The 27,814-nt window shown below is 38.9% G+C and overlaps 1 protein-coding gene across 1 annotated transcript in view; it reads left to right on the top strand.

The window, feature by feature from the left end:
• The window catches only part of DCUN1D1 (defective in cullin neddylation 1 domain containing 1), a 32,926-nt gene extending 8,800 nt beyond the window's left edge, over positions 1-24,126 (top strand). The window contains exons 2-7 of the mRNA XM_065411001.1: positions 6,375-6,591; positions 14,699-14,867; positions 15,504-15,634; positions 22,097-22,179; positions 22,466-22,562; positions 24,004-24,126. Coding sequence (XP_065267073.1) covers positions 6,375-6,591; positions 14,699-14,867; positions 15,504-15,634; positions 22,097-22,179; positions 22,466-22,562; positions 24,004-24,083 — 777 coding nt within the window. The 3' untranslated portion in view covers positions 24,084-24,126. The remainder of the gene's footprint in view (positions 1-6,374; positions 6,592-14,698; positions 14,868-15,503; positions 15,635-22,096; positions 22,180-22,465; positions 22,563-24,003) is intronic.
• The last annotated feature ends 3,688 nt before the right edge of the window (positions 24,127-27,814 follow it).

Genomic DNA, 27,814 nt, shown 5'->3' with positions numbered 1-27,814 from the left:
AGGAGGTAGTAGGGAGTGAAGTGGAGAAGATGCCATATCCCTGAGTCCAGTGCTAAGGAGCTGGGAGAGATGGATAGAGAAGAGGAAGGCGAGGCTAGAAACGAACTTCTCTGTGCCAGGCTTTGTGGTGTTACCTGTGCCTTCCTGCTCCTCCCAAGCAGTGGCAGTTTGCACAGGCATCTGTGTGGTCAGGCATGAGTTTCCTGCTTAGTGGCTCCCTCGAGGCTAGATTGTCTTTCATTTCAGAGGAAGTTGCAGGTTAAAGAATAGGGTTCTTGGCGCCACATGGAACTTGTGCGCTGTTTGACACCCCTATTCTACACAGACAAGAGATTTGTTTCAGAATTGTCAGTGTTATGCATAAACATCTATCTAGGTTTTTATACTGTGCTCATCACGTAAATTTGTGATCAAAGGGAATGGTCTGCAAAGACCTGAGTTTGTACTTTTCTCCTTATCCAGAGGCTGATAGAATTTATTAGAACATTCAGTCTATTCATTTATCTCACTTTTCACTGTCTTTTTTTTATTCCAACAATGATAGCAAATAAACTTTTGTTTAACTGACTTCATGTTACTAGAATGTTCCCTTCAAGTTGAGGTATGTTAGCTAACCTGAATTGGGGTAGCAAGTACTGTATCTGTCTCTAGTTAAATACAGGAAAGGCTGTAGGGTGTGGTAGCCTCTCTATTGAGCATTTTAAAACAAGTCTCTTGAAACTCAGCTTCTCTAAATCCTTTAAAAAAGTGCAGTATGCTTTGGAGCCTGTTGCCACTTGAGGTGTGGCTTATTTTTAGTGCAACCAAATATGAGCTGTAACAGGATATTAAAAACTTGGCAATAATCTTATCTCTTGCAGTCCCACACCAGCAGGCTTTAGGATAGCTGCCCAATCAATATGAACACAGAGTATGGAAGCTTTTGGGGAAAGACTCCTCCAATGTACAGGGCCTTTGAGGTGATGGAGGGAATCTCAGATATGCCACCAGAAATAAGCTCCCTGGTGACATAATCAGAAAAAATGGATGTTAAATAATTCTAATAATGAAATATTCTATAAGGGAGAACATGGATTAGAAATGAATTGTAACACAGCTTTTATTCTGTTAAAATGAGTTCTAGTTTTATTTAAAAGGCATTGAATTGTTACTAACATTTAGGTAATCTTGGATATAGGAAAATTCTGAATGAATGAAACACATATAGGCATATATTAAAACTATACAGTAAAACCAATTTAAGCTACAATTTTTTTACCTAATAAATTGCTTTTATTTTTTGTTTTATTTATTATTTAAAATTTCTGTTTACCTTTTTCTGTAATTCACTGCATTCCCGTTGAAGCCCTGGCTAAGCTTTCCCCTGACCTCCCTTTGCTTTTTATACCATTACTCTTGGGATCTTCCATCAAACCTTGTAGGGATTGCATGGTACAGAGCATATAAAGTATCTTCCTGGTGATTTTTTGTATTTAAAAATATTTGACTTACAAATACAAATGTTAAAATAATCATAAGTGTGCATGGTACTTTACATAGTGAGTAAAGACTCCAGTCCTGAAGAGTTTACCGTCTGATTGCCCAGTCTTATAACTGACTTCATATGGGAACATTGGCCTGAGTGTATGGAATTAGTTGCAGGATTGCAGCCTTGATTGATACGGGCAAATATCTATAACCTTCCTGGTATTGCTAATGGGGAGGGAGGAATGCACAGATTTGGAGTTGCCATCTTGGTTTCTAGGATTTTGTTCAGTACTTTCCACAGCATATTATATATGTAATATTACAAAAGAGGATGAATTTGATTTTAAAACTAGTCAGGAAGACTCGATTTAATCATAGATTTATACATAAAAGTGCATTCTTGTTTGTTGTTATAACCTTAATACATATTCTTCACAATTAAGAGATAGATGTAGGTTTTATTTTTAGAAGGTACACACTATACATTTTTAAAGTGATTTATTTTGAAATTTTTTCAGATTAGTTTTACAGCTATATCAGAAAATGAATGATTGGTCATTTCATTTACCAAAAGTAAATTGAAGCAGATATTTATGAAGTCATTGGGAGGTGAACTATCTCCAATTCAACAGGTTAATCATTAATATTTGGAGGATTTTCTTGCCAGGCTGTATTAGTAGGAGAACATCACCAGACAAACATTTAAATTGTTTTATTTAAATAAAACAACAATGTTATTGTTCTGGATTTTTTTTCTTCAACAGCAAACATAATATTTTAACAAAACAAACATATGAATTTTTGAATGTAGTTAAACATTCAAGTTTTTTAAAATCAGGTTTGTTTTTGATAAAATTGTTTTTAACTAAAATAGTTAAATGAAATAATTTTTTTTAAACGAAAATTAAATCGACTATGTCAGCCAGGTCAACACGAGAAACTTAAAATATTGGCTTCTGCAGTTAACTCAGTCGTCTTCACCTTCACTTTCCTGTTTGTTCATAATCTGGAAAAGAAAAACAAGCTTTCCGGCTTTTTCAGGTCCCAAACGATTTCTCAATTGGAATGAATTAATCCAAAGGAAGAAAATATTCTTTCTATACCGGCAGAAGAAGCTACTGCTGTTAAGTGAGATTATCACTTCAACAGTCTCTGAATCCAAGTGCTTAAGTGACTTCCACCAGTTCACTGGTGTGACTTTCTTTAAAACATCATCATCAGCAAACATATATTCCTTGAATGGTTCTTATTCCCAAACTGGGTCTCTTTTACGGCCTGCTGCCATTATCGGTTTTCCCTTCTAGTGAGAGAATGGTATGGTAGATCTCAAATCAATGAAGGCTACACTCAGAAAGACCTCAAGACTTGTGGAATATGCTGCTCAAACAGTTTCACTTTTGTTTTTACAGCCTGTCCCTCCCTTCTCACATTTATCTCCAGACTTCTCCTTGTCCAGATCTATTCCGCCCCCAACAATTTTCTATTCATTGAACTTTTTGAATCTTTGCACTTTTAGAGAAAGGTAAGGGATTGACTCTGCAAATTTTTGTACATAGAGGGACAATAGGGTTCAGGTCTGTTATTTCTCACCTCTATATTTTATTTATTTATTTAAAAACATTTTTGCTGTTAACAAGCATGTTACCTCTGGAGACACAAATCCACAGTTTGAGAACTGCAAAACTAAGCATCTCTGATGGTATTTTCTAGACTGAGCAGTGAGTCCCATTGGGTAGATAGAAAGATTAACCTAAATAATCCATGCAGAAGCCCCTGGAACACCATAAGATTGGGTCCCTAATCCATGAACTATTGGAACTCATTTACAAAACTTTTCTTAAACATTACATGAATATATTGTCTCATACTATAGAATTAGAATTTAGAATCCCTATTCCATGATGAGATATATTTGAGCTATAGTGTATCTTAATTAAAATTATCTTTAGGCAGGTTTTTTCCTCAAAAAGCATTTTATCAAAAAATCTGATTTTTTTGATTAAAAAAAATCATTTATTTTTATTCACCCTGTTACAAAATATTGTACTTCCTTTCTTAAAAAAAAGCATATTTACCTCTATAAGTAATCCTTCCACATTGTGCTTGACGTACATGGATGAAACTTTGAGCCCAATCCTGGAAGGCACTGAATGCCTCCTTTGAGGTGCTGAGCTTCTACAACTCCTAATTTCAGTAGTTGAGGTGCTCAGTGGCTCACAGGAAATGCGCACCAGTTTGAAACATTGGGCACTTACTCTACCATTATCTGTGCAGTACCTATTCAAATGGATTGATCTCTGTCTGCAACTGTTCCTGAAAATTTAATTTTTAACATACGTTGTGGGAAAAGGAGCAAAATATGGGAAACTTGTTTAAGGCAAAACTTTATATAAAGCTGAGAGAGAATAAAACAGCATATTCTCTATGTGCCAAGTTCTTATCTGTAAACATTTTCAGATAGTAATTCATTCCTTCTAATAGGGGTTTTAAATAGAAATGCTGATTGTCTTTCTTCTGTAATAGCATGAATGGGCTCCACTGTAGATCATATTTAAATTTTGCTTATGTGTGCATTGTTGTACTCAATAGAATGTATAATACCTAGGCTGCAAACTTATGTTAACTACTTTTGCGAGTGTATTGAGTATTGGTTTTTCATGTCATCCACTCAAAGAGGAGTTGAGCAGCATTACATTGGATCTGACTTTTGAGTTTGAATAATTTGGAATCTGAAGCTCTGGTTGTACTTCCTAATTATTTAATTGGACACAAAAAATGCGTTGGAATTGGGTTTCTGTTCCCACTCCTTTTAAAATGTTCATTCTTTGACTAAGAATAATTCATGTCCGTTTCAGATCTTTGCCTTTTTTCCCCCCTTGTGGTTCTGAAAAGGAGTTTGGCAGTCAGATAATGCTGTGATGGGCATGGTATAAAAACCTAGATAGGATACAAGATGAAAAATTGTAAGTTTGGGAATATGAAAATTTGGGCTTTAAAGCTGAGTTTTGTTTCCTAACTTAGAACGGCACTTTTTATTAGTAGGTTTCAGCATGTTGATTAGAAGGCTTTCTGCTTTGAAAAGGTTGACTAGTTTTTTAATTGGATTCAGGTTCAGTGAAATGGCTGGAAGAGACCCTGTTTTCATCAATAACAATTGGGGTAATATTTTTATAATGTACTTCAGGTAAAAATGTCTGATTTGAAATACTAAGCACTCTTTAGTCCTCTCCCCCACTCAAAAGCAGAATCATTGAATCCAGAATCACATATTGCCTAGTAAGTTACTGGATTCAAGAAGTTGGTTTAATTTTGGACTTAAGTGGAGGGATAGTCTGTTGGTTTAAGCATGAGAACTCCTTAATTCTCACTGTGACCCTGATATGGCTACACAGTGCAACCCCCCCCCCCCCCCCCCAAAAAAAACCCCACAGCAGCAAGTCTCAGAGCCTGTGTCAACAGACTTGAGCTTGCAGGGCTAAAAATAGAAGTGTAGACATTCCAGGTCCAACCCATGTCCAGATGTCTGTACTGCTATTCTTAGCACCTTAGCCCAAGCCCCATGAGCTCCAGTTTGACCCGGGTTCTGAGGCCTGATCTACACTGGGGGGAGGATCGATCTAAGTTACGCAACTTCAGCTACGTGAATAATGTAGCTGAAGTCAACATACTTAGATCGACTTACCGTGGTGTCTTCACCACAGTGAGTCAACTGCTTCTGCTCCCCCGTCGACTCTGTCTGTGCCTCTCGCCAAGCTGGAGTACAGGAGTTGACGAGAGAGCGCTCAGGGATTGATTTATCGCATCTAGACTAGACGCGATAAATCGATCCCCGCTGGATCGATCGCTGCCCGCCGATCCAGCCAGTAGTGAAGACATACCCGAAGACTCACTGCTGCAGGTATTTTTTTGCTGGATAAGTTTTGTCACTGTATTGCTTTAGGCAAGTTGCTTAACCTTTTTGAGTCTGTTTCTGCTTCTATAAAATAGAGACCGTACCTACTTCATAGAACTGTTGTGGGGATTATATAGTTATTGTTAAGGACTTTGAAAACAAAAAGCACTATATAAATGTTTGAAGATGTTTCATTTTTCAATTTTCAGCTTTCACTATTTTTAAATGCTAGTATTATCTGAATTGAAGTTGCAAACTAGTCTGTCAACATCTGGTGGATTTTTTTTTTTTTTGCATGAGGAATGAGAGTTTTCCAAATTACAGCAGACTTAAATTTTATGCATTTCAGTTACCTTTGTCACACACAACATTAAAAATTGCTCTTGCTGTAAGCCGAGAACTCAGTATCTTCTAGGTAAGATAGGTTTTAAAAGATCAGCCTTTTAAATAGGAACTGTATGTTTATGTGTTATGCCATCATCACTACAATTTATTGCCTATTGAGATAATATTATCAATTTTAACATTTTCTGGATGGTTAGGGGATTTGTATGGTGATTTAGTTGAAAGTTTTGCCATTACATAGAAGACCTGGATTTGAGGGTACCCTTGCATTGTGCAGCCAGAAGGGGTTGAGAATACTGAAGACACTGCTGACTTCTTCAAGCAAACATTATGGTGCACACAATGTTGTTTGTGTGCACTCGTAGGAAACCAGCAATAATGTTTTATAGAAATGTATCTGTTTATACCTGTCCAGTTGTTTGTCTTACAGTATGCCTAAAAAATATGTCCACATGTAATTTAAACAAAAAAGCATCTTTTGATATAACCAACTGTAAGAAAAACAAGGTATGTATTAAGTATAAAGAGCATAAGTTGTGGTCTGACTGTTTAATGTTTGTTAAGGAGAGAAGTTTAATATATTGTGAAGGTTGTAATGGAATTTGGAGGTACTTATATTTTTTCCAGTAACCAGTGTTCGTCTCAGTATTGTCTTTTCTAACTTTCCTAGAACAAGTTGAAATCGTCACAGAAAGATAAAGTTCGTCAGTTTATGATCTTCACTCAATCTAGTGAAAAGACTGCAGTGAGTTGTCTATCTCAAAATGACTGGAAGTTAGATGTTGCAACAGACAATTTTTTCCAAAATCCTGAACTTTATATACGAGAGAGCGTTAAAGGATCATTGGACAGAAAGAAGTTAGAACAGCTATATAACAGATACAAAGGTGAGTGCAGTGAGTTCTAACAATTACCCTTTTTAGATTATTTTATTTGCAGCTGCTAATTTATAGATTCCATGTGCATCATATGCTTAGAACTGGGCTACTCTACTTAAATTTAAACTGACCTGTACACACTAACTTTTATGTAACTAATAATACAAGCCCAGTCTAGAAAAGCAGAGATACCATTTCTATAAGACCACAGTACTGCAAAGACACACATGCTTAACTTCATGAACTATTGACTTAAGCATGTGTGTAAGTTTTTGCAAGATTGTGGCTTCAACTTGTAGCTTCATGTAGTGTTACCCACTTGACCCCTTGATAGCCATGCTTCTTTAGATTGATTGGTTCTTTTGTGGGTAACATATCACTCCAGACTTAACCCTTGACAAAATAAAATGGCATATAGATTGGTCACTCAGTCAAAAAGGTGGAGTGAGGATGGGGAGTCACTTTAAAAGCAACCCTGTAGTTTTATGAGACCAATACAGACAGGGCAGGAAAGAGATGGAAACACCCACTGTGGCCTATCTGAAAATGTCATTGGTTGAATGTTTGGCTGAATAATGAACAAAGTAAGGCGGAGGGGGTTTGCAGCGATAGATTAGATTCTAGTTTAAAAAAACACTTCATGTTTTAGTTTAAAAAAAATAGATTTGCATAGTCATCTTTACGTTTTCTATTAGTTTTAAGATGTGTGCTGTTTGCATAAACATTGTGTAATACACATACAATTATCCTGAAGTCTTTGCTGGCTTACATTAGTAGAGGGTTATTACCTCCTTTTGAAATGTGAAGACCTCTCTTTTTATGAACTGTGGGGGGAAAGAGGACACATGGCTGGATGATTTGGGGTTGCTAATGAGGCAACAAAGTCTTTGCCTTCTAGGTTACTATATCCAATTCAGCACAAGTAGTTTCATGGGGAAGCCAATTTGGTTGTCTCAAAATCCATCATTGGAAGTGGCACCCACATTGGCAATCTTAGCCAAGAACTTGTGTGTGCAATGAGGAGTGAACTACCTTCATTTTCCTAGAGTTAGAGCTTGTCTACATTAACCTGGAGGGTAACTAATTGCCTCCTTGATAGAGGAAGTTGAGCTAAGTTGTATAAGTAGACTGAGGGAGCTCAGTTGTGGAGAGACTGTAGAGGAGACAGGCAATGTTCCTGCAAATTTTTTCCATCCATGTGCGGAATAAATTTTATGCGCACTAAGGTATGTGCGGATGTGTGCCACCAGTAGAAACAAAAAACCGAGAGAGAGAGAGAGAGAGAGAGAGAGAGAGAGATTGATTTTAAAAAAGTTACCATAGGGATAATTACTCCAGCCAGGACAGGTTAGGCATTTTAGAACTCACTAACCAAAGAATTAAATTTAAGTGTAAGAGAAATAAAAATTATGCTTAGACCAGTTAAAACACTAAAATAACACACTTTGAAAGAATAAAATTGCAGAGAATATATGTGCAGTGCAGGAAGTACCAAGAAGTAACAACAAGAATAATACAAGTATGTGTTGGGAGGTGAGTGTGACACAGACACAGACATGGCTGTGTGTGCTGGCTGCTGGGGAAGTTTCTGAGACATGCCGTGCGCTATCTCTTTGAGACACTCACTGAAAGCCCTCCTGCTTTGTCCTGAGCCCTGTTGTCTTCCCTTCCCCGCTCTGCAGAGATGGGGTACACGGGCAGCAGGAGGGAGTGGGGGGAGAGTGTGTGTGTGAGAGAGACAGAAACTGTGTGAACTCACTGCTGGGGAAAATCTCAGAAACAGTGCACTGTCTCTTTAAGAAAGGCAGTCAGTCACTCACCGTTCACCGCAACAGCTCCGAGTCCTGAACCAGGCCGTGTCCCCTCCCTTGCTCTGCGGAGATGGGGTACAGAGGCGGGGGGAGGGGAACACCTGACATCAGCACCCCCCTCCCTCTGCTCTGCACAGCCAGCAGGAGGGTCCTGGGAGCAGCTGCAGGACGGAGCAATGTAGGGGGAGGAGCACCTGAACACATGCTGCTGGCTGAGCATGCTCTGCTAATCAGCTGGGTGGCATTTGAATCTCTCCTGGGCGGCCGCCCAAGCGCGCAGCTTACAGGGAACGCTGGAGACGGGTATCTCTGACAGAAGCCCTGGACTAGGGCGTGGAAGGGCTATTAATTTGAGGTCTTGTGTGAATCTTTATTTGGACTTTTTTATACTACCCCAGAAGGGGTCTAGATTTTTATGTGACTTGGCCAGAGGGTCAAGCCACAGAATACCCTAAGGGGGAGTCAGGAGTGGCCAACAGAGAGGGGGTGCAAGAGGCAAAGTTCCCTGCAATGCCATGTTCAGACACGAGGGGGTGCGCGAGAGGTGGGGACACACATTTACACATGATACCAGGAGGAGGATTTGGAACCCCACTCTCTGAAAGAAAAAAAAAAAAAAGGGAAAAAAAGGGGGGGGAGATACCAACTTCCTTTAAGGCGAGGTGTAGAGGGACAGACTAAGAGTCTCTCTTCTTCTTTTGGGACGATGGAGTACATCGTCCGCATGCTGGCGGCCCAATAGGAGCAGATGCATGCCCTTTTGTTGTACCTACTACAACGGCAGCAACAACAGCAAGAGGCTGGACAGGCTCAGCAAGAACATTTCCTGCAATGCCTAGAAAAGTGGACCCCAGGGACCCGACTGGTTTTGGGAGAAGAGAATTCTGCCAGACAGGTACTAGGCCTGGCAAAGTTGGGCCCAGATGTTGACCCAGAGGGATTTTTGCACACATTTGAGAGGGTAGTGACCACAGCAGGTAGCCCCTCTTCGGTAGCCCCATTCTTCCCCCATTCTTCTCAGGAGAAACTCAGGCAGCCTACTAAGCTTTGTCTGACAGCAGGCACAGTCATACAAAATTGTAAAAGATATTCTGGATAAACTGGGTCTGGGCCCAGAAGTGTACCACCACCAGTTTAGGACAGAGCCTTTCCCCCGAGGGTGCATCCTAGAGTGGCAGCACATTTATGAGATCTGGCAACACAATGGTTGCAGCCTGACACAAACTCATTAGACAAAGTGATGGACCTTGTACTTCTAGAAGAGTTCCTAAGGATCTTGTCTGTGGGGGCCCATAGTTGACTCTAGAAGTTTTGGCCAACTTCTGCCGATGAGGCCGTGGCGAGTCCAGAGACCTACATGGAAGGTGATAATGCTGAACCACCTAAACGAAGGTGTAGGTCAAAGGGACTGTTCTGAGGGAAGCAATGTGAGAGAACCCTGACTCTGGGATGGCATGGGAGACGCACGGAGAGAGAAATTCATAGACAATTCTGTACTTAAGAAACTGGAGGAGGTAGTGGCACTCAGAAGAATCCGTTTTTGTGTTTCTGGTGTGGCCAACTGGCTGATATACAAAAGGATTGCCCAGTCACGGAAAGCGACTTGAGACGCTCCCTCAGTAGGGGGCACACTTCAGCCTACCAGGTAACTGCTGAAGTGGCTGGACAGGAAATGAGAGGACTGATTAAGTCTGGGTGCAGACAGAGTGGGGAGTAGTCTCCTCATAGTGAGAATAGATCGGCATTTGCCGGTGAAAATTTCACATGTACCTGGAAGACATGGGTCTACCTGGAAGACATGGGTCTACCCAACAGCAGAGGTAGAGATAGAACTACAAGGTTGGAGGAACAAGCTGCGTGTCGGCATTGTAAGATACCTCTCCTGGTCCGTAATTGTAGGTAGAGACTGGCCTAATCTCCCGGCCCTATTATGAGAAAGAGGAGTGCTCGGATCTGTTGACCATAATATGACCGTCACCCGGATGTGGGGTGTTGGGCTGCGTGGCCCAGCGGCAAGGATGAGGAGTGAGGACTCGATGGGCTGGGGGAGCTGATTGAGAGACTCTGAATGGAGACATCAAGGCAATTACAAGCCCTGGTAACATAGTTATATGAGGCAAACTGGGAGCTGGAAGAGGTGAAAGCATCATGACAGAAAATAATAGAGGAGGCTGTAAAACAAGAGCAAGAACTGGTTTGGACAAGACTGGCATATGAAAAGAAGTAGCTGCACTGTATATCGTGGAATCATGTGACAGTGGGGCCTCAATCTCTGGGGGGAGTCAAGAGCAGGACCATGCAGGGGAGAGATCGAATTGGGCAAATTTGTGGGAATCGATGTCCTGAGTGAGGAGACAGGAGAAGCTGCCCTGGTCATGGACTCTGATCTGCCACGCCACAGGCAATGCAGGAGGCTGGACAAGCCATGGAGAGAACACAGTTCCAGTAATTCCAAGGTAGGTTAGCCACTGCTGAAGAAGCCCTGCAATACATGTGCAAGATAACATTCCTTTCAGTATTCTTTAAGATGTGCTAGATGAACCAAAACACTGTTCATCTGGATACATGACTTCGAAGAAGAGCTGGAATGACTGCAAGGCCAAGTACAGTAACATGTACAGAGTACCCGGACAGGTACTACCTCGGGTTGGGGAGTGGGTAGGTGATAGGGGTTAAGTCCCATCACCAGCCAGGCAAGGGAGGGCATCCAGCTAGTTATGCTTTGCATTTTGGGAGTAACTAATTGCCTCCAGGATAGTGGAGGCAGAGCTAAGCCATACAAGTACACTGAGGGAGCTCATTTTTGGAGAGACTCCAGAGAAGGCAGATCTCTCTGACAGAGAAAAACCCTGGAATAGAGCTGAACAGGACAGGTACAACAAGGGAACTATAGGGAAGCCTGAAGTGGGTGGAGGGGCTGTTCATTTGAAGACTTGTTCGAATCTTTATTTGGACTTGTTCTTGCTACTCCAGAAGGGATCTAGACTTTAACCTGACTTGGTCAGAGGGTCAAGCCACAAAATACCCGAAGGGAGGCGTTGGGAGTTGTCAATGCAGCTGAAAAGTAGCCAGCAGAGGGCGGGCAAGAGGCAAAGTCCCCTGCAACGCTGTGTCTGGGCAATAGGCGGGCACCCTAGGGGTGAGCACACACGTCCACAGGGCACTTGCACTGCTCTTGTCTATGCTTAGTGTTCTGCATTTTCAGTTTTTATTTGTGTTTAAAAAAAAAAAAAATATATGGGAGTTTTTCAGTGTTTATTTTCCTAACATTAAAATGGGGATGAAATTGGGTTAAAAATAAAAAAAATTAAAAATCCAGAGGGGAAAAAGAAAAACAAAAAAACTTGTAGGATACATATTTTACTACAGTATAATTGAAACTTTTTTTAAATGAACAAAGGTATATTTTGCCTCTCTGAGCTAGTAGTTTTTTCCAGAAATCCTGGTTGGCTGCGCTCGCATAATTTTCTTCAAAGTATCCTCACTCATGTTGAGCCTCTTGCTGTCTTGGAGGTAGTCCAACTTTGAAAATCAGTGCTCTGCATCAATAGATCCAGGGGGTGCACTCAAAGCTTTCCATGGCACTTTGCAGAAGTTGGGAAGTGTGTCTTGATGACTGTTCCAAAAAGCCAGCACATCCAGTTTCACATAGTCAGGGTTAGGCAAGTTCATGTAAGTAGTAAATTCCCTTTTCAGATTTGAAATGTTATCTTTAGTGGAAAATGATTGAAACACTTCGGCATAACGGTTGGGTCTGCTACAAAATTCACCTTGAGGAAGGGGTGCAACACCTGGATGACATTCCAAGAAGAATCTTCAGCACCAAACACTTCAGGATTCAGATTATGGACCATGGTTGTCTGCCATTTCTCGCTGAGCGTTGTGTTGAAGGTTTTGAATGTATTTTAGTTCTTATATTCTGGGATGGGAAGGATTTCCAGAAACAGCTGGGTTTTCTCGTCGTATGTTTCTCCTGCAGCTTTTGTGCTCAGTTCAGATGACGTTTTAGTTGTCAGGATCTGGTAAACGTCTGTATTGGCAAATGCGTTAGCAGTAGGTGGAGAAAACTCCAGTGTTTTCTGTATGACAGTGATTCCAAGTTTTCAGCAATGAACATTACCTTTGTGCACAGAATCTGGCAGTTGTTTGGGTTATTTGCCAGTCTCTTCAGAGTTTCTGCTTTAGAGCGAACAAAATCAGGATGTTCTAGGAGACGCATTAGCACAGTCCTCACATTAGTTACATGACAGGCAGCAAAATACAAGCTCATCCACCAATGTGGCACAACAGGGGTAGATAATCGGCAGCTGGCTCTGTACTCGTCTCGCATTGCGTAAAACAAAGCCTTCAACTTGTTCCATGCTTGCAAATAGCCCTGAATCCAATGATGCAAGATTTCATGTCTTTCATTTCTTCTGTAGCAGTAGCTGCTGACAATGCAACATTAATCAGATTAGCAGGACAGGTAATACATAGCAACTCCTGTTTCTGATTGAGTTTAATCTCCTGTGCAAATTTAGCCATGTAGGAAGTAGAATCTGTGTTAGTTGTGGCCACGTTTTCCCAAATTAGTTGGTACATCTCAAACATGTTGACAAAACCGCTGGCAGCAGAAGGGATGCATGTCACATCAACACAAAACAATGCAGGTTTATTCGCTTTGAAATAAAAAAATGAAAACAAAAGGCCAAGAAGCATGTGATCGAAAGCATCAGGAGACTTGTAAAAAATCAGACTACTCACCCCATTTCCATCAATTCATTCCATCAGTTTAGATACCAAAGCATTGTCATTTTCTTTCAGATACTTACAAGTGAGGTTGTCGGCATTAGAAAGGGTTTTTGCAGCTGGACTGTATTGTCACACAGTCACCAATAGGCCCCTCTGCTGTTAACAGTGGTTGTCCGGTGAAACAAAGAGCACGCACAAATTCATTGACACAATCCTGCTGTGTCCTCTCTTTCATTAAAGCTCTGATGAAAGCTCCTGATATTGACTGTTTATCCCGAAGCTCACTTTCTTCTTTAAGCTTCTTGTGTCACTTGCTTTCAACATGCTCCTTTATTCTGTCAGCGCGAGCACTGACCTCAATGCTGCACTACTTGCAGTGCAATGCATCCTCTTCACTCCCGTCTTTATTTTTATTGAAAATTTCTAAGCACTGATTTTCTTGTTGGTATTTGGGCATAGATTTGCGTTTTTGCCCCATAGTTACCTTTTTACCTTACCTATCTGTAATCCCCAGGGAACTTGCCTAGGTTCCTGGGGCTCTGTGTGATGATAGTTCAGGGAGAGGCACACTGTTCCTGGTAGCAAGGGGGAGCCAAGGGCAGACTCAAAGTCTTCTAGGGAACCAAGAGGGAGAGAGGAGAGAGACTATTTAGAACAACTGGGGACCCTGTTGGTTTGGGGAAGAATTGCTGATGTGCCTGCTAAGAGGAAGGGGCAGAGTGAAATGATTAATACAGGAAAGCCTGAGAAGAAGAGTCACCTGACCAATAGGGAGTGAGATGCTGTCCCTGGGAGCCCCCTGGAGGGGAAAGAAGCCGTTTGGGAGCTAGCCACAGAAAGGGCAGGACTGGCTGTGTGAGGATCCAGAAGCCCATTTATCCAAACCCGTAAGGAGATTGGCACTAAAGGAGGTATCCGGGTGGATAGGGGGCATTATATATCTTTATCTGTAAAGGATTAATTGCTTAAATCAGTGCCACACTAAATGGACGCAAAGAAATAGGCGGGCAGCATGTCCTTGTGAGCCAGTGATGATACGATATTAACATTGCTTGATTTTTTTTCCAACCTCCACCATGTGTGTGTTCTGTGTTTTTTACACTGTGGAACTGCTTCAGTCTCAGAGTTGACGGACACAGCAATCGTGTAAAGCTTTTGTTTTTTAACAAAAATAAGTACCTGAAAAAAGACTGATTAGTAAATGGGTGTAAATCAGTAAAAATTGAGCTCCTTTAATAAAAAAACCTGGTAATTTATCAGTGAAAATCGATAAAAAATGAAAACGCAGAACACTATCTCTACAGTATCTGTTCAGTGGATACAGAGAGGATTTCACTGTACAGAGCTTTCGTTCCAATAATAGCCGCGAGCCTTAACGTTTTCTTACAAATTGAATCTGAAGTGTATATTTTTAAAAAGTGCTTAAATATCCCCTTTAATGTGGCTTATTCCAGAGGTGATTCTATGCATGTATCTGTTTGTGTTTGTGTTTGTTCATGTGTGAAGGAACTTACTACTTCAAAATCATGGAAGATTTAATGTTTGTTTTTAATCTTTATTATTGTATTCCAAAGATCCTCAAGATGAAAATAAAATTGGCATAGATGGTATACAGCAATTTTGTGATGACCTAGCACTTGACCCAGCCAGTATTAGCGTACTGATCATTGCATGGAAATTCAGAGCTGCGACACAGTGCGAGTTCTCAAAGCTGGAATTTATGGATGGGATGACAGAATTAGGGTAAGTATGCAACAGGTAAAAGAAACTTAGCAGTGTAACATACTGGAGAAAGCTGGAACTAAAAGGAAAATATGTCCACTTTTAGCAATTCAGAACTGAATTATGTCTTCTCAAAATTTGTCTAGTATCTGCCTTCTATAAATATAGAAATACATCTTCTATAAATTTGGCAGAAGTTATAAGCGAACCCAAATAAAGGGCAAAATGCTGCTTGCTTTAAACATGTGACTAGTCCCATTGGCTACAACAAAACGAGTGAGTAAAAGAAGGATTTGGCCCAAAGGCCAAAATGTTTGGGGCCATTTATCTAAGAATGTAATTTCTTTGCCCTGCATCAGAGCTCTAGTTTTTGTTTTCTAAGAACATTCTGACAGACTTTTAATTATTCTAGATTACATATATCTGATTATCAACCAGCTTCTTCAAATGCCAATGTGAAAAAACATTTTTTTAAAAAGCAGCTGAAATTGTTTCATAAACAGACTTGTTACGGACTTGCTGAAATTAGTTTGCATAATCCTTCTGTATTAAAGCAACTAAGGATTGTCCATAGTAGATAAGGTTTTAAAAATAAATTTAGCGTGTTATTTTGACAAAATGAATAATACACAGAAAAACTTGCTTTTTAAAATACAGATGTGACAGCATAGAAAAACTAAAGGCCCAGATTCCTAAAATGGAACAAGAATTAAAAGAGCCAGGAAGATTTAAGGATTTTTATCAGTTTACTTTCAACTTTGCAAAGAATCCTGGACAGAAAGGTTTAGGTATGTATTCTTAATTGTAAACACTTGTGATATAGTTACTAGAAACTGTCTCTAATATTTACTGTAGTAAGTGAAACTATTATTGTGATCCAGTTAAACTAGCCATGGGATAAAAATATACTTCACTGTGGTAAAATATAGATGTCAGAACTAATTTGAAGGTCAATGCCAGATTTTCAAATTCACAGAGATTTCCTCATGAACTGAATGTTTCAATTTAACACATGAGGTTGCAATCTTCCCTTCAGAGTACAGTATGTGCAAAATTCCCATTAAAGTTAACATGTTATGATTTCATACTAAAAATATAATTAAAACTTTTAGAATTTGCAACCATGAGCAAATAGCCTAAATTTCAACTGTAAGTGTGAGTTTGTGTATAGGTACAGACTTGCACAAAGTCTCTCATGCCACCAAAAATACATGTAAATCTCTTTGCAAACTACAATTCAGGTATTGCCAAGTAATTTCCACATAACAGGCATGATTAGATTTTCATCTCATTGCATCTACAGTCAAGATCTTAAGCACAATTCAGGGCCTGCTGGATCTATAGTTTTTCTCTTTGGAGAAAGATTGCAAAATGAGGACAAATTCCAGAATATAAAACTCAATGACACACACAAATCATGGTTTCTATAATTTTATTTCAGCGCTTCCCCCTTGATAGTCATAGCATCGAGTGTCCAAATGAAGTGGAAGAACTACTCACTAGGAAAAAGTCATTGGAGGGGGGGGAAAGGTGTAGTTTGTTACTAATTACGGTAAATGAAATAACTGTTAATGCAGAATCATAAAAGTAAGGGAATGCAAAAGCTAGATTCTAACAGCAGTATTAACTGGGCCAGGATGCACATCCTGTATGTTTTATTATATGCGTTTTATGCCATTATAATGTAGCTACTCGTTTAATCAGAAAGTCAGGAATAGAAATAGGCCATATGTACAGTGCAATTAAGGTTCCAAAAGCAACTCGTATTTCCTGATTTTCTGTAATTTGAACTGTTTAATGTTAAACAATGGACATTAATTTTTTTTCATTTAATGAGGGGAATTAGGGCAGTGAAAAATCTGCAGCTATTTTATTTGCAGCTTGCAAACTTTTATTAATTTCCCCAGTGGAAGTTTCTTGAACCAACAAATGTGCACAGTACTTCACATTTGTGCATGGTGAAACTGTTTGTTCTACTGGATGTGATAAATCTGCAAATTGCACATGGACCAATCTTTGTTAAAAAATTAGCAATGTCTGTTCTCCATGAGGACACTGTCTGTGCCAATCTTCAAACTTTCCTGTACTCTCAGTAGGCCTGGTTGGGTATTTTAAGTTAGAGTGGAATAAGTGGTTTTCACTACACACAGACCTGTTGATGTAAGTAACACTGTTGTATAGATGTATAGGCTGAGTCTTACTCCCATGTGGAGTCACTTGCAGAATTGGGGTTGAACGTGAAAAGTTTCAACCTTAATAGTAAAAATAACAGGAGTACTTGTGGCACCTTAGAGACTAACAAATTTATTAGAGCATAAGCTTTCGTGGGCTACAACCCACTTCTTCGGATGCATCCGAATTTATGCTCTAATAAATTTGTTAGTCTCTAAGGTGCCACAAGTACTCCTGTTATTTTTGCGGATACAGACTAACACGGCTGCTACTCTGAAACCTTAATAGTGAATTTTACAAAAGAGTATATGTGTTTGAGAGAGAGATAATATGGAAATAGTTTTGCAACCTGAACCATAACAATAGCTTCTGATTACCATGGTGATGTTTAGTATTTATATAGTATTTTCAATTTTCAAATAGTTTTGCAAATGTTAACTGATAAATACTCTGTAACATCCTTGTGAGGTAGCTATCGCCTTATATAATTAATTTTGAAATAGAGCCATGAAAGTCGTGATTTTCCTCAAAGCTTCAGAACACACATGTCAGAGCTGGGGGTATATCATAGGAGTTTCTGACTTCCAGTTCTGTGCTTAGACCACACCTCTGATTTCCTCTGTCCACATTTCTCACACAAGGAGAAGCCTATTAGTTTCTTTTCTTGCTGGCTTATTTCCATACAGGACTGAGCATATACAGAACAATCAATTAAACATCTCGGGAACGATAGATAATTTGTTTTTTGAGACCTCAGTGAAAATGATTAAGCAAGAAAAATAATCCTTTTTCATTTTCCTTCAGCCTTCTTATTGCTTCTTCAGGGAGGCCAGCCTCTAAGAATGATATAAAAAAAAGATATAGACAAATATAACTTTTAGATTTGTATGTTTTACCTGTAGTAATTATTTATTTGTATTACAGTAGTTCTCTAAGTACATAATAAATAGCTCTGAAGATCAGGATATGGGGGGGAGCCTTTTGATTAAAATGCAGTCTCAGCATGTTTTCCCTTTTCCCCACTCCCTGTGTCTGGAGTTATCACCCTTCCATTGAAAAGATTTCATGGTAACTGTTTACTAGAGGTAAAATGATACATGAACAGACACATACTTTTAGTTTTCTAATCAGGGTATGGCAGACATGTCTGGAAGGAGTTTGAATTTCTTTGCTTTGATTTTATGCATTGGGAGGAAAATTGGACTTTAGTATCTTAAAACAAAATCTATAAACGTGTGTAGTATGGAGGAATAGAAAGAGACCCATCAACTGTTACTAATTGCTGCTATAGAAATTCATTGTCTAAAAGCTTGCTTTCTAATAGGTTCTGTGTCCTTGAATGACACTTTCAATGTGTTTGGCCCTCCAAATTTACCTTCCTTAAAGGTAAAAACGTATCTAGTGGAATCCCTTTAGGAAACTTAAAATATGTTAAAATAACAGGAGTACTTGTGGCACCTTAGAGACTAACAAATTTATTAGAGCATAAGCTTTCGTGGGCTACAACCCACCGAAGAAGTGGGTTGTAGCCCACGAAAGCTTATGCTCTAATAAATTTGTTAGTCTCTAAGGTGCCACAAGTACTCCTGTTATTTTTGCGGATACAGACTAACACGGCTGCTACTCTGAGACTTAAAATATGTTGTGAAGTGTTTTGATAAACTGCTGCTTGAGCTCACTGTTTGTCATAGAACCTAGATGATTAGCTGTTGATTGAATCTAATTTATTTCCAACAATTTTTCTGAGGTGCTGTGTGATAGGCATCGTGCAAGTCACTCCAAATGAGTGTCAGTAAAACACTCCCCTCATGTATTCAGTTTATGCCACAAATATATAATATTTCTAAAAGCTTTTGATTAAATTAGTGGCATAAACAAAATACATGGGAGTGTGGTATAAAGGTTTGATTATTTGCACTTATTTGGACTGACTTGCATTATTTGTGGCTTCAGAATTCATGAGTATTGCAGCCATTTTAAACGCTCATGCCAGTAAAATCTAAAACTCTTTATTGTCCATTTTCATCCTCTTACTATAGGCAGGGCTGGTGGCAGTGCTTACTATTCATTTCCCATATATAAGATACTACAGTAAGTTGCTTATAACTTTGCCAAACTTTAACTGTTGGCTAAAATGTTCTATGCTAAGTGTGTGGCTCAGACTGAATTTTTTTTTGGAAAATTTCAGCCCAAAACAATTCAGTTGTTTCTGAGAACAGGGCTAGGGGAAAAAATACATTGTGTCCCCCTTGTTTAAAATTTGGTGACCTTTTCTTTGAAAAGCTTTAGTGCCCCGTGCTTTGGAGCAGGGACTCAACATTTGGCAGAGGTGGTTGTCCTTTGTGTCAGGAATATCCCAGTGAAAATCTGCCCAAATTTAACTAAGTTATAAGTAAGACTATGAGTCTATCACGGATTCTGTGACTTTCCAGGACCTCCGTGACTGTGGGCCAGCTGCACCGGCCGTTGCTGGGGCAGTCTCGGGCCACCGTGCCTCTGCCCCTCCCCCAGCAGCAGCAGGAGTTTATGTGGGAGGGGGCTCCGGGAGGGGGTGAGGGCTCTGGGCAGTGCTCGGGGGTGGGGGGGCGGCTTCCTGGAAGTGGCAACGTCCCTCAGCTCCTAGGCAGAGGCGTGGCCAGGCAGCTCTGTACACTGCCTCTGCCCGCAGGTGCTGCCCCTGCAGCTCCCATTGGCCGCAGTTCCTGGCCAATGGGAGCTGCAGAGCCGGTGCTAGGGGCGGGGGAAGCGCGTAGAGCCCCCAATGCCATCCCTTTGCCTAGGAGCTGAGGAACATGTTGCTGCTTCCAGGGAGCCAGGAGCCAGGTAGGGAGCCTGCCAGCCCCCCAACTCTTCCCCCTCCCCCCCCCATGTCTAGCAGCAGTGGGGGTCCCGGGCCACCATCCCCCTCCCCCGAGCACCCAACATTTAGTCAGGAGTATATAGTACACGTCATGGACAGATCACGGGCAGTGAATTTTTGTTTTGTTTTTGTTTTGACATTTACGATTATTAGGGAGACCTTACCTCTGTTTCCATACTATTTCTTGTGGGTTTTAAAAGGTACTCCTAAGTTTGAATTTCCTGACTTTTTTTTTTTTTTAACAGTTGTCCTTTCCATTATTTTCCTAGAATGTCTTCCCCTGAAGTTACTTATGCATGTCCTAATCTTTATCTTAACAAAAGTTTGGTTGGTTGTTTTATTTTTACTTTGGTTTAAGAATAATGAAGGCTGCTCGTTTCACTAGAATTGTGTTTTAAGGTCCTTGATTGGCCACAGGAATATAACATATGGTTCTCATGGATGCAAATTGAAATGCGCAGCTCATTACTGTTTGTTTGTATAGTACACCTCTACCCTGATATAACACGAATTCGGATATAACGCGGTAAAGCAGCACTCCGGGGGGGCGGGACTGCGCACTCTGGTGGATCAAAGCAAGTTCGATATAACGTGGTTTCACCTATAACGCGGTAAGATGTTTTGGTGTTATATCGGGGTAGAGGTGTACTATAATGTACATGGAATTTGACAGCTTTTACCTATCTGGTATGCCTACTACGTTTCATATTCATAATACTTACTTTTTCTAACTTCTTACCCTCAAGTAGTGTCACCAGCCAAACATAAAGTCTGTATTTCTTGGAAAGGCACCAATAGCTTTTTAACTAAGATTTAAGTGGAGCATCAGTTTAATATCTGAAACGTCCTCCAGTAAGTGGGGACAGACTCAAATTTCTGACCGCTAAGAGCCTAATAAGATTTCTTAAGTTTTAGTGCATCCTTGGTATTTTCAAATATAATGGCATATCGTGTCCATCCACAAAACACATCGGATCAAAATTTTTATCTGCCTCTGGAAGCCCTGAACTTAAATCTTTTGGGTGAAATCCGGACCCAAATGAAGTCCTGGAAAAACTCCCATTGACTTCAGTGGGGCCACGATTTCACTCTGTATTTGTCTGGAGGGGCTATGATGAGGTGATTGCTCTATTAGACTTGTTAGAGGAGCACTGTTAAAGTTATTGGGAAAGGGGGAGAGACTTTTGGCACTGGGAATAAGTCAGTAAGAATTTTCAGGTGTGACCAGCATAGGTACTCATATTGGCAGATAAACATATTTAATCTAGAAGTCTTTAATATTACTTTAAAAAATGCATCGGTTTGTCTGAAAAAGTAATCTAACAGGGTGCCTGTGCTTTTTGCTTCTTAAAGTATGGATTGGTTATGGACAAAACAAATTGGTACACTCCAGAAGATGTAAGACTTTCTGGATGCAGACACTTTGAAGGTGGATCCAGTTAGGCTGACAGTGATTCTCTCTTGGTGGTATTGAGATTTTTGAATGTTCATTTGAAGAGTTTATTCTCTCTTAATTGATTATGTAAACTAAAGTTGTTTGGGGTACATGCACATACTTCAGTAGTCCTGATTTGTTCCTAGCTTTGAGGAATACAGGCCCACTCAAAATAGAGAGAGATTGAAAGTGACCCTGAAAAATTGACTTAAAACGGGCAGGAAATCCACATTGGCCATCATAAAGACAACCACCTAATGTACATAGTCTTTCCCGGGATGCTTGTCCTAAAGGAAATCTGTTCAGCGATTTGAAAATTTGACAAGACCATTTTGCAACTCTAAAACCTGTGACAAGGTTGCTCTAAAAATAAAATAATAGCAAACTAGGTTATGGGAATTGCATTTGATTAAAGGAGCCTAATCCAGCAAATGATGTGGAATTCTTATTGAAGTCAATGGTATCTCTTTGTGTAGAGCAAAAAAAGTTGAAAAATCTGTTGTATGCTTTGGGCAGAGTAATTCTTAACCTGAATAATTGAAATACATTTTCAGATCTTGTATGCCCCAGGGGTTCATCTGAAACAAACCCACCAGTTTCCTCAGTTTTAATTACCTTTTAAAAAATTTGGAAAGAACCTAAGAGCATTCTTGCATTGAGAGTTAATTTTATTTCACCTTCATTAGTTTAGTTTATAGTCCAATCAGGCTTGGTGAAAATACCTGTGGAGAAAATGTATATTTCAAATATATCTATGAGAGTAACATATTTTTAATATTGCAGATTTAGAAATGGCTATAGCCTACTGGAATTTAGTACTTAATGGAAGATTTAAATTCCTAGACTTGTGGAACAAATTTTTATTGGTAAGTTTAAACCTTATTCTATAATATAAATTGGGCTGCAATAGGTTTGTGGGGTTTTTTTAGTTTGGAAGATGAATCCATGTGTATTTAAGTCTTTGAAGAGATCACATAACTTATTTTGACAGAGCATTCTTTTGTGATGCATGGATGTTGCAGTTTTTGGCAAATACAGTAAAAATTTAGTTGAGGGTGACTTGCATATATTCAGGGATTTAATATTGAATATTCAGACTTTAAAATTAATTTTGTTCATGGTTTTTAAACTCAGATTTTTCCCCCCAAATAGGAACATCATAAAAGATCAATACCTAAAGATACCTGGAACCTTCTTTTAGACTTCAGTACAATGATAGCAGATGATATGTCTAATTATGATGAGGAAGGTAATATTTACATTTTGTTTTCTCAGTTTCTGTGTGTGTGTGTGTGTGTGTGTGTGTTTCTGTGGATAGTACATTTAGCAGTGTGTCGCTGGGGTAGCATATCTGACTAGTGACTGGCAATCAGAATGTCTGCAGAACAGTATGTGACTTTTTCTGGGGTTTGAAGAAGTTCTCTGCCACATAGCTGATGAGGACTAAGCCTACTAGCACAGGAGAAAAATACTTGTGCTGTCACTTCCCCAAAGCCAGGAGATTACTTTTTTTTTTTTTAAAACATCTTCACTCCTCTCCTGCTCCCAAAAAGTCAGCTCTTCCCTGCATAAAACAAATTGTCTCCAACTCTACCACACATAAATAAAAATAAATTTACCCACCCAGTTCTTGCTTCCTCCAACAAATCAACTAATGGTGCCCCTCTTCTTCCCCCCCTTCCCACATCTCCTTGCATGGCTTCTCTGCTTCTGCTGTTCCTCAGCAGAGGAACAGTTTTATGTTCTTTAGCCACCAGTTACTGATTTGTCAGCATTTCAGACATTCTATTTAAGTGAGGGTGGGAACACACAGAATGAAAAACATATGAAGAGGGTAGTATTTCGAATTGGATAATCACTGAGTGCACCGTATTTTCATCAGGTAAATTCATTTAATCTGCAAGGTTTTCTTCAAGACCCATCCCCTACACTGTCTGCAGTAGCAGCAATTTTTTTGTTTGAAATGTGGTGACATGCTGATGTCAACATATGAACATGACATTAATATGAAATCCTATTGTGAGCTCTAATTATTTTGGTGCTCTTGTGCTGTTAGCTTGGTGCGTGCATTCACAATTATTAGAATTCCTTCACACTTGCTGCCATTCTGGAGACCCAGATTTGAGTTTTGGTTCCCATTTAGGTTAGCCAGGTGAGATGAGTGCTGTGGAGATTGTGCTGTCGTACTCTCAGCCCTCTCGGGCCAGTTATCATGTTGATTGGCTCGAGGGTGACCAGATGTCCCGATTTTATAGGGACAGTCCTGATTTTTGGGTCTTTTTCTTATATAGGCTCCGATTACCCCCCACCCCCTATCCCGATTTTTCACATTTGCTATCTAGTCACCCTAATTGGCTCTGAAAGGAGTTTTTTTTCCAGCTTTTCTTGGTTTAAAAAAAAAAAAAAAAGATGGTTGTTATGTAATGATACCTGAAAAATTGGGTGTGTTCAATTTGTGTGTTGGCATGGGGGAGGTTTCAGTTGAGGAAAAAAATCTTAACCAGATATTAAATCTCAAGAAACAGAATGAAATGAGGATTATTCATTTAAAACTTTAAACAGGAAAGATAAATCGTCAAGAATCTATTTTGATTTAAAGAGGTTTTTTTAAACTGAATAGCTCTACCTTGGAAGAAATGGGATTTGTTCACCTGATTTCTTATGTGCTTTTGCTTGTTCTTTCCTTTCAGGAGCATGGCCAGTTCTTATTGATGACTTTGTGGAATTTGCACGCCCTCAAATTGCTGGGACAAAAAGTACGACAGTGTAGCACTAAAGGACCCTTCTAGAATGTACATAGACTGTACAAATAAATACAACGGAAAATTGCACAGTCAATTTCTGCTGGCTGGACTGAACTGAAGATCAATCCTCACCATAAGGGTTGAGGGTTGAGACAAACCTTTAAGGATACATCTTGGACCATATCATTCATTCATCTAATGGTGGTTTGGGCTTCTCTTCTAGTCTGAACCACCTTTGCCAGTTATAATTCCAGCATAGTGGATTTCATCATATTTTTGTGGACCACCTTTGTTTACTCTCCCATAAGTCTTAGAAGCTTTATGATGATTATTTTGAGATTTCTGGTTTTGCATAAAGCACAATGCTGTCTTCATGAGACAACCGTTGTCTGGCATCTGCATTATACAGATCAACATCACAAATGGGTTTTTTTTAATTCCTTAAATATACACTTTGGGCTAGTGGCAAAGACTATACTGATAGCACTTCCTATAAGAGTGATATATTTAAGTGTACCGGGTTCGATTTTTTTTTTTTTTTTTTCTTTCATGGCAGATTACAGGTATTGTCTAAGTGAGTTTTGAGTATCTGATTAAAACAATTGTAGAAACAACCAACAAAAACAAGAACGTTGATACTGAGAAATCTAGGTGCCTATATGAAAGGTTTTATTGTATGTCACCCATCTTTGAAAGGAGTTGAAGTACTACACAACTACTGTGCACTTATAGCACCCCTGGTTTAATATTATAGTCAGCCTCCAGTGAGCTTCATTGAGACACGCTACGTGCATAACAGAATCTAATATTCTCTAGATTATTATCTAATCCGATTTCATTACAGTTTTGAAATGCTTATCTGTCTGTCCAGGAAGGCGTTTTCATTTTTGTGGAAATCTAAAACTTGAACAATATACTGAATTTGTGTCTTATGTTTTGTACACAATACAGTATTTTAAATTCAGACATGGGTTTTGATGGTTGCGGTATGAAATAACAAATGAACCTGCTTTATAAGAGGGTGGCAAATCTGATACGAATCTGAGTTTTGAAGTGATTATCACAGGCCATTTAAGTTACATTTTTACAACATATAGGTACTGCCTTTATGGACAAAGCCCATTTTCTCAGTTACTTACTTTGTTGGGATTTTTACAGGTCATTGTGGTTGCCAGTTACAGATATTAAAAGTAAAACTTTCTCAAACAAGCATAGATCAGATGCAAAATACTACACTGGCTTCTTTTGTTTCCTTACATTATTTTGTTGATCACTACTACTTCTATTTGTCTCACTGCACATAACTAAATTAGAACTGATTTTCACTTCAAAGCTGGATTTTATCTTGTTGTGTGCTTTTTAACATTACAGGAGCCCTTGAATTTCTTTCATCCTGAAAATGCTTTTTCACTCTTCAGTTGCTGACTTATGAAGAAGAGGCTATTGTTTTCTTGAAATAAAAACTTCTGTAAAACAAGCTAGAAAATGTTAAACTAGGATGTCTAAAAAAATTATTATAGTAATTATTAGGAATAGGGTACTTATTTGAATACTCCAACCAGTCCCATGTTAAGGTTGAAATTACTGTTGAAATTAGTAAGTGGAACTTGCACTAAAACAGCAGTACACTTTTATGCAGATGCTAAAAAGATTTTAGGAAGAATTTAAGTATTAAACTGCTAAAACTTTTACCCTCTGTGCTTTGAAGTTGACTGAAAGGTAGGCTTCCCCTCATAGCAGTGCCCTTTTAATAAAGTCCATTCATGCATTTATTTCAAGAATACAGTTCTACAAAATGCGTTGCAAATTTCTACGCCAGCTACTGGAATTGGCTATGCCAAAAATGTGTGTGATTTTTGTTTTGCTGCTTTCAGTATTTCCTTTTTCAATTTTGTGTAAATATCAATGGGGGACTTGAATTATGAAAACTTTACAAGGTATATATGCGTGCTGTTTTCTGTCTTAAGGGTTTTGGTACAGTTTCAGATTGATTAGTTCAAGTATGCTGTGTTTTGAGATGAGCTCTAATTAGCTTTTATCCCAATACAGATATGACCTTCACAAAAATCTGATATTGGTTAGTGGCATAATGCCATGGTGTTTTTAAAGAATATTCCTTATGAATGCGAGACCTTTTCAACAAAATAGTGTTGTCATCAGTTTGGTACTAAACACTTATAATTACTGTGTAATTATAAAACAAAAATACATTACATAAAGCTTTGGATAATTATGTAGCAGAAAAGTTAAGGTTATTCATTCTGTAATGGCATCTTAGAATTTAACGAAACAAATGACTCTAGTTGGAAACAAGCTTGATTTAACAGTGTGGTTATTCTAAGGATAAATGCCTGGTTACAGGAAATATTTTGTATTGAAAAGTGCTCAGACATGTGGCCATGTGTTCTTCCTTTATATATGCGTGTGGGTGGTTTTTTTTTTATTTTTTAAGAATTCAAACAGTTACCTACTTGGATTGCTTTAATTCATAAGTGCTTACGTCCTCAATTTGATGATGATTTCCCCTTAATGGATCAGTTTCATTTTGCCAAATGTCAAAAAAATGGGTTAAAAACTTAAAATTTGTAATCTGTTTTTATACATTAAAAATGTACAAGATTAGACGTGCCCTGATATAAAACACTTAAGATCAAGATTATATTTAGTAAAGAACATCATCTGCATATCTCTGTAAGTTCAATGTAATTTCTTACAAATCCCTCTCATTACCAACAGAGGCAATAAAGCTCCAGTGAAATTGCCATGACTAAATCTTCTCATGCATTGTTTTAGTCTATTGTTTGTAAAACTTTATTTCTAGACTTTTTAAAAAATATGGAATACTATGTCCTGAATAAAACGTGCACTAAACGGCAAGCTTTTGGGGGGAGGAGGGGAGATCTAAGAACTGATACAACATCTTGCCTGCCACTTAATCTAAATGTTTACAGCTACAAAATGGAGCAATTTTTATCCAGCTATGCTGCATTGACATTAACTAGCGTGTGATGGATAATACCATAAGTACATGCAGTGCATTTGTTTAAATGTGGCTGGTTTGAAGACTACAGTATATGAGTAAATGACTTTTTTTTATTGAGCAACATGTTATTAAATAAAGTAACTTATGAATTGCTTCAAAACTGTTTTACAATGAAATCCTTACTGAGAAATCCTTATTTAAAAAAGATATAATTTTTTAAAAATACGTTTAATAAACTTTTGTCATTCACACTTATTTATATAATTTTGCAAGAAGTCTCTGTAGATTTTATTTGAGCATGATACATTGACTGTCATTAGGTTTTTAAATACTTGGTGCCAATAGCTTATCTGACCTCTACAGAAATCTAATGAAAGGCATACTTGGGCGAAAGTTAGATTTCATCTGAAAAAGTTTTATTTTGTATGTTAATAGGAACACTTACTTGTGGTGTCATGTTAGTACCAGTAAACGCTTAATTGGAGAGAACTCCCATTTTTAAATAGAAAGGATTCATTGGCTGTTACAATTAAATTACAATTTGCTAAGTTAATTGCTCATAGATTTTTAAAGCCAGAAAGGACCATTATAATGATCCATTGTGACCTGCCTAGCACAGGTCAGAGAACCTCACTTACTCCTCAAGCCTTTCTCTCCGAGCATATCTTTTAGAATGCGAGTGTCTTGGTTTAAAGATCTTCAAGTGATGGAGAATCCATCACATCCCTTGGTAAGTTGTTCCAATGTTTCCAACAGGCTCTGTTTAAAAAATAA

Source organism: Emys orbicularis, chromosome 9 (genome assembly GCF_028017835.1).
Source record: "Emys orbicularis isolate rEmyOrb1 chromosome 9, rEmyOrb1.hap1, whole genome shotgun sequence".
In the NCBI taxonomy this organism is placed as follows: Eukaryota; Metazoa; Chordata; order Testudines; family Emydidae; genus Emys; species Emys orbicularis.
This window is presented reverse-complemented; position numbering and strand designations above follow the sequence as displayed.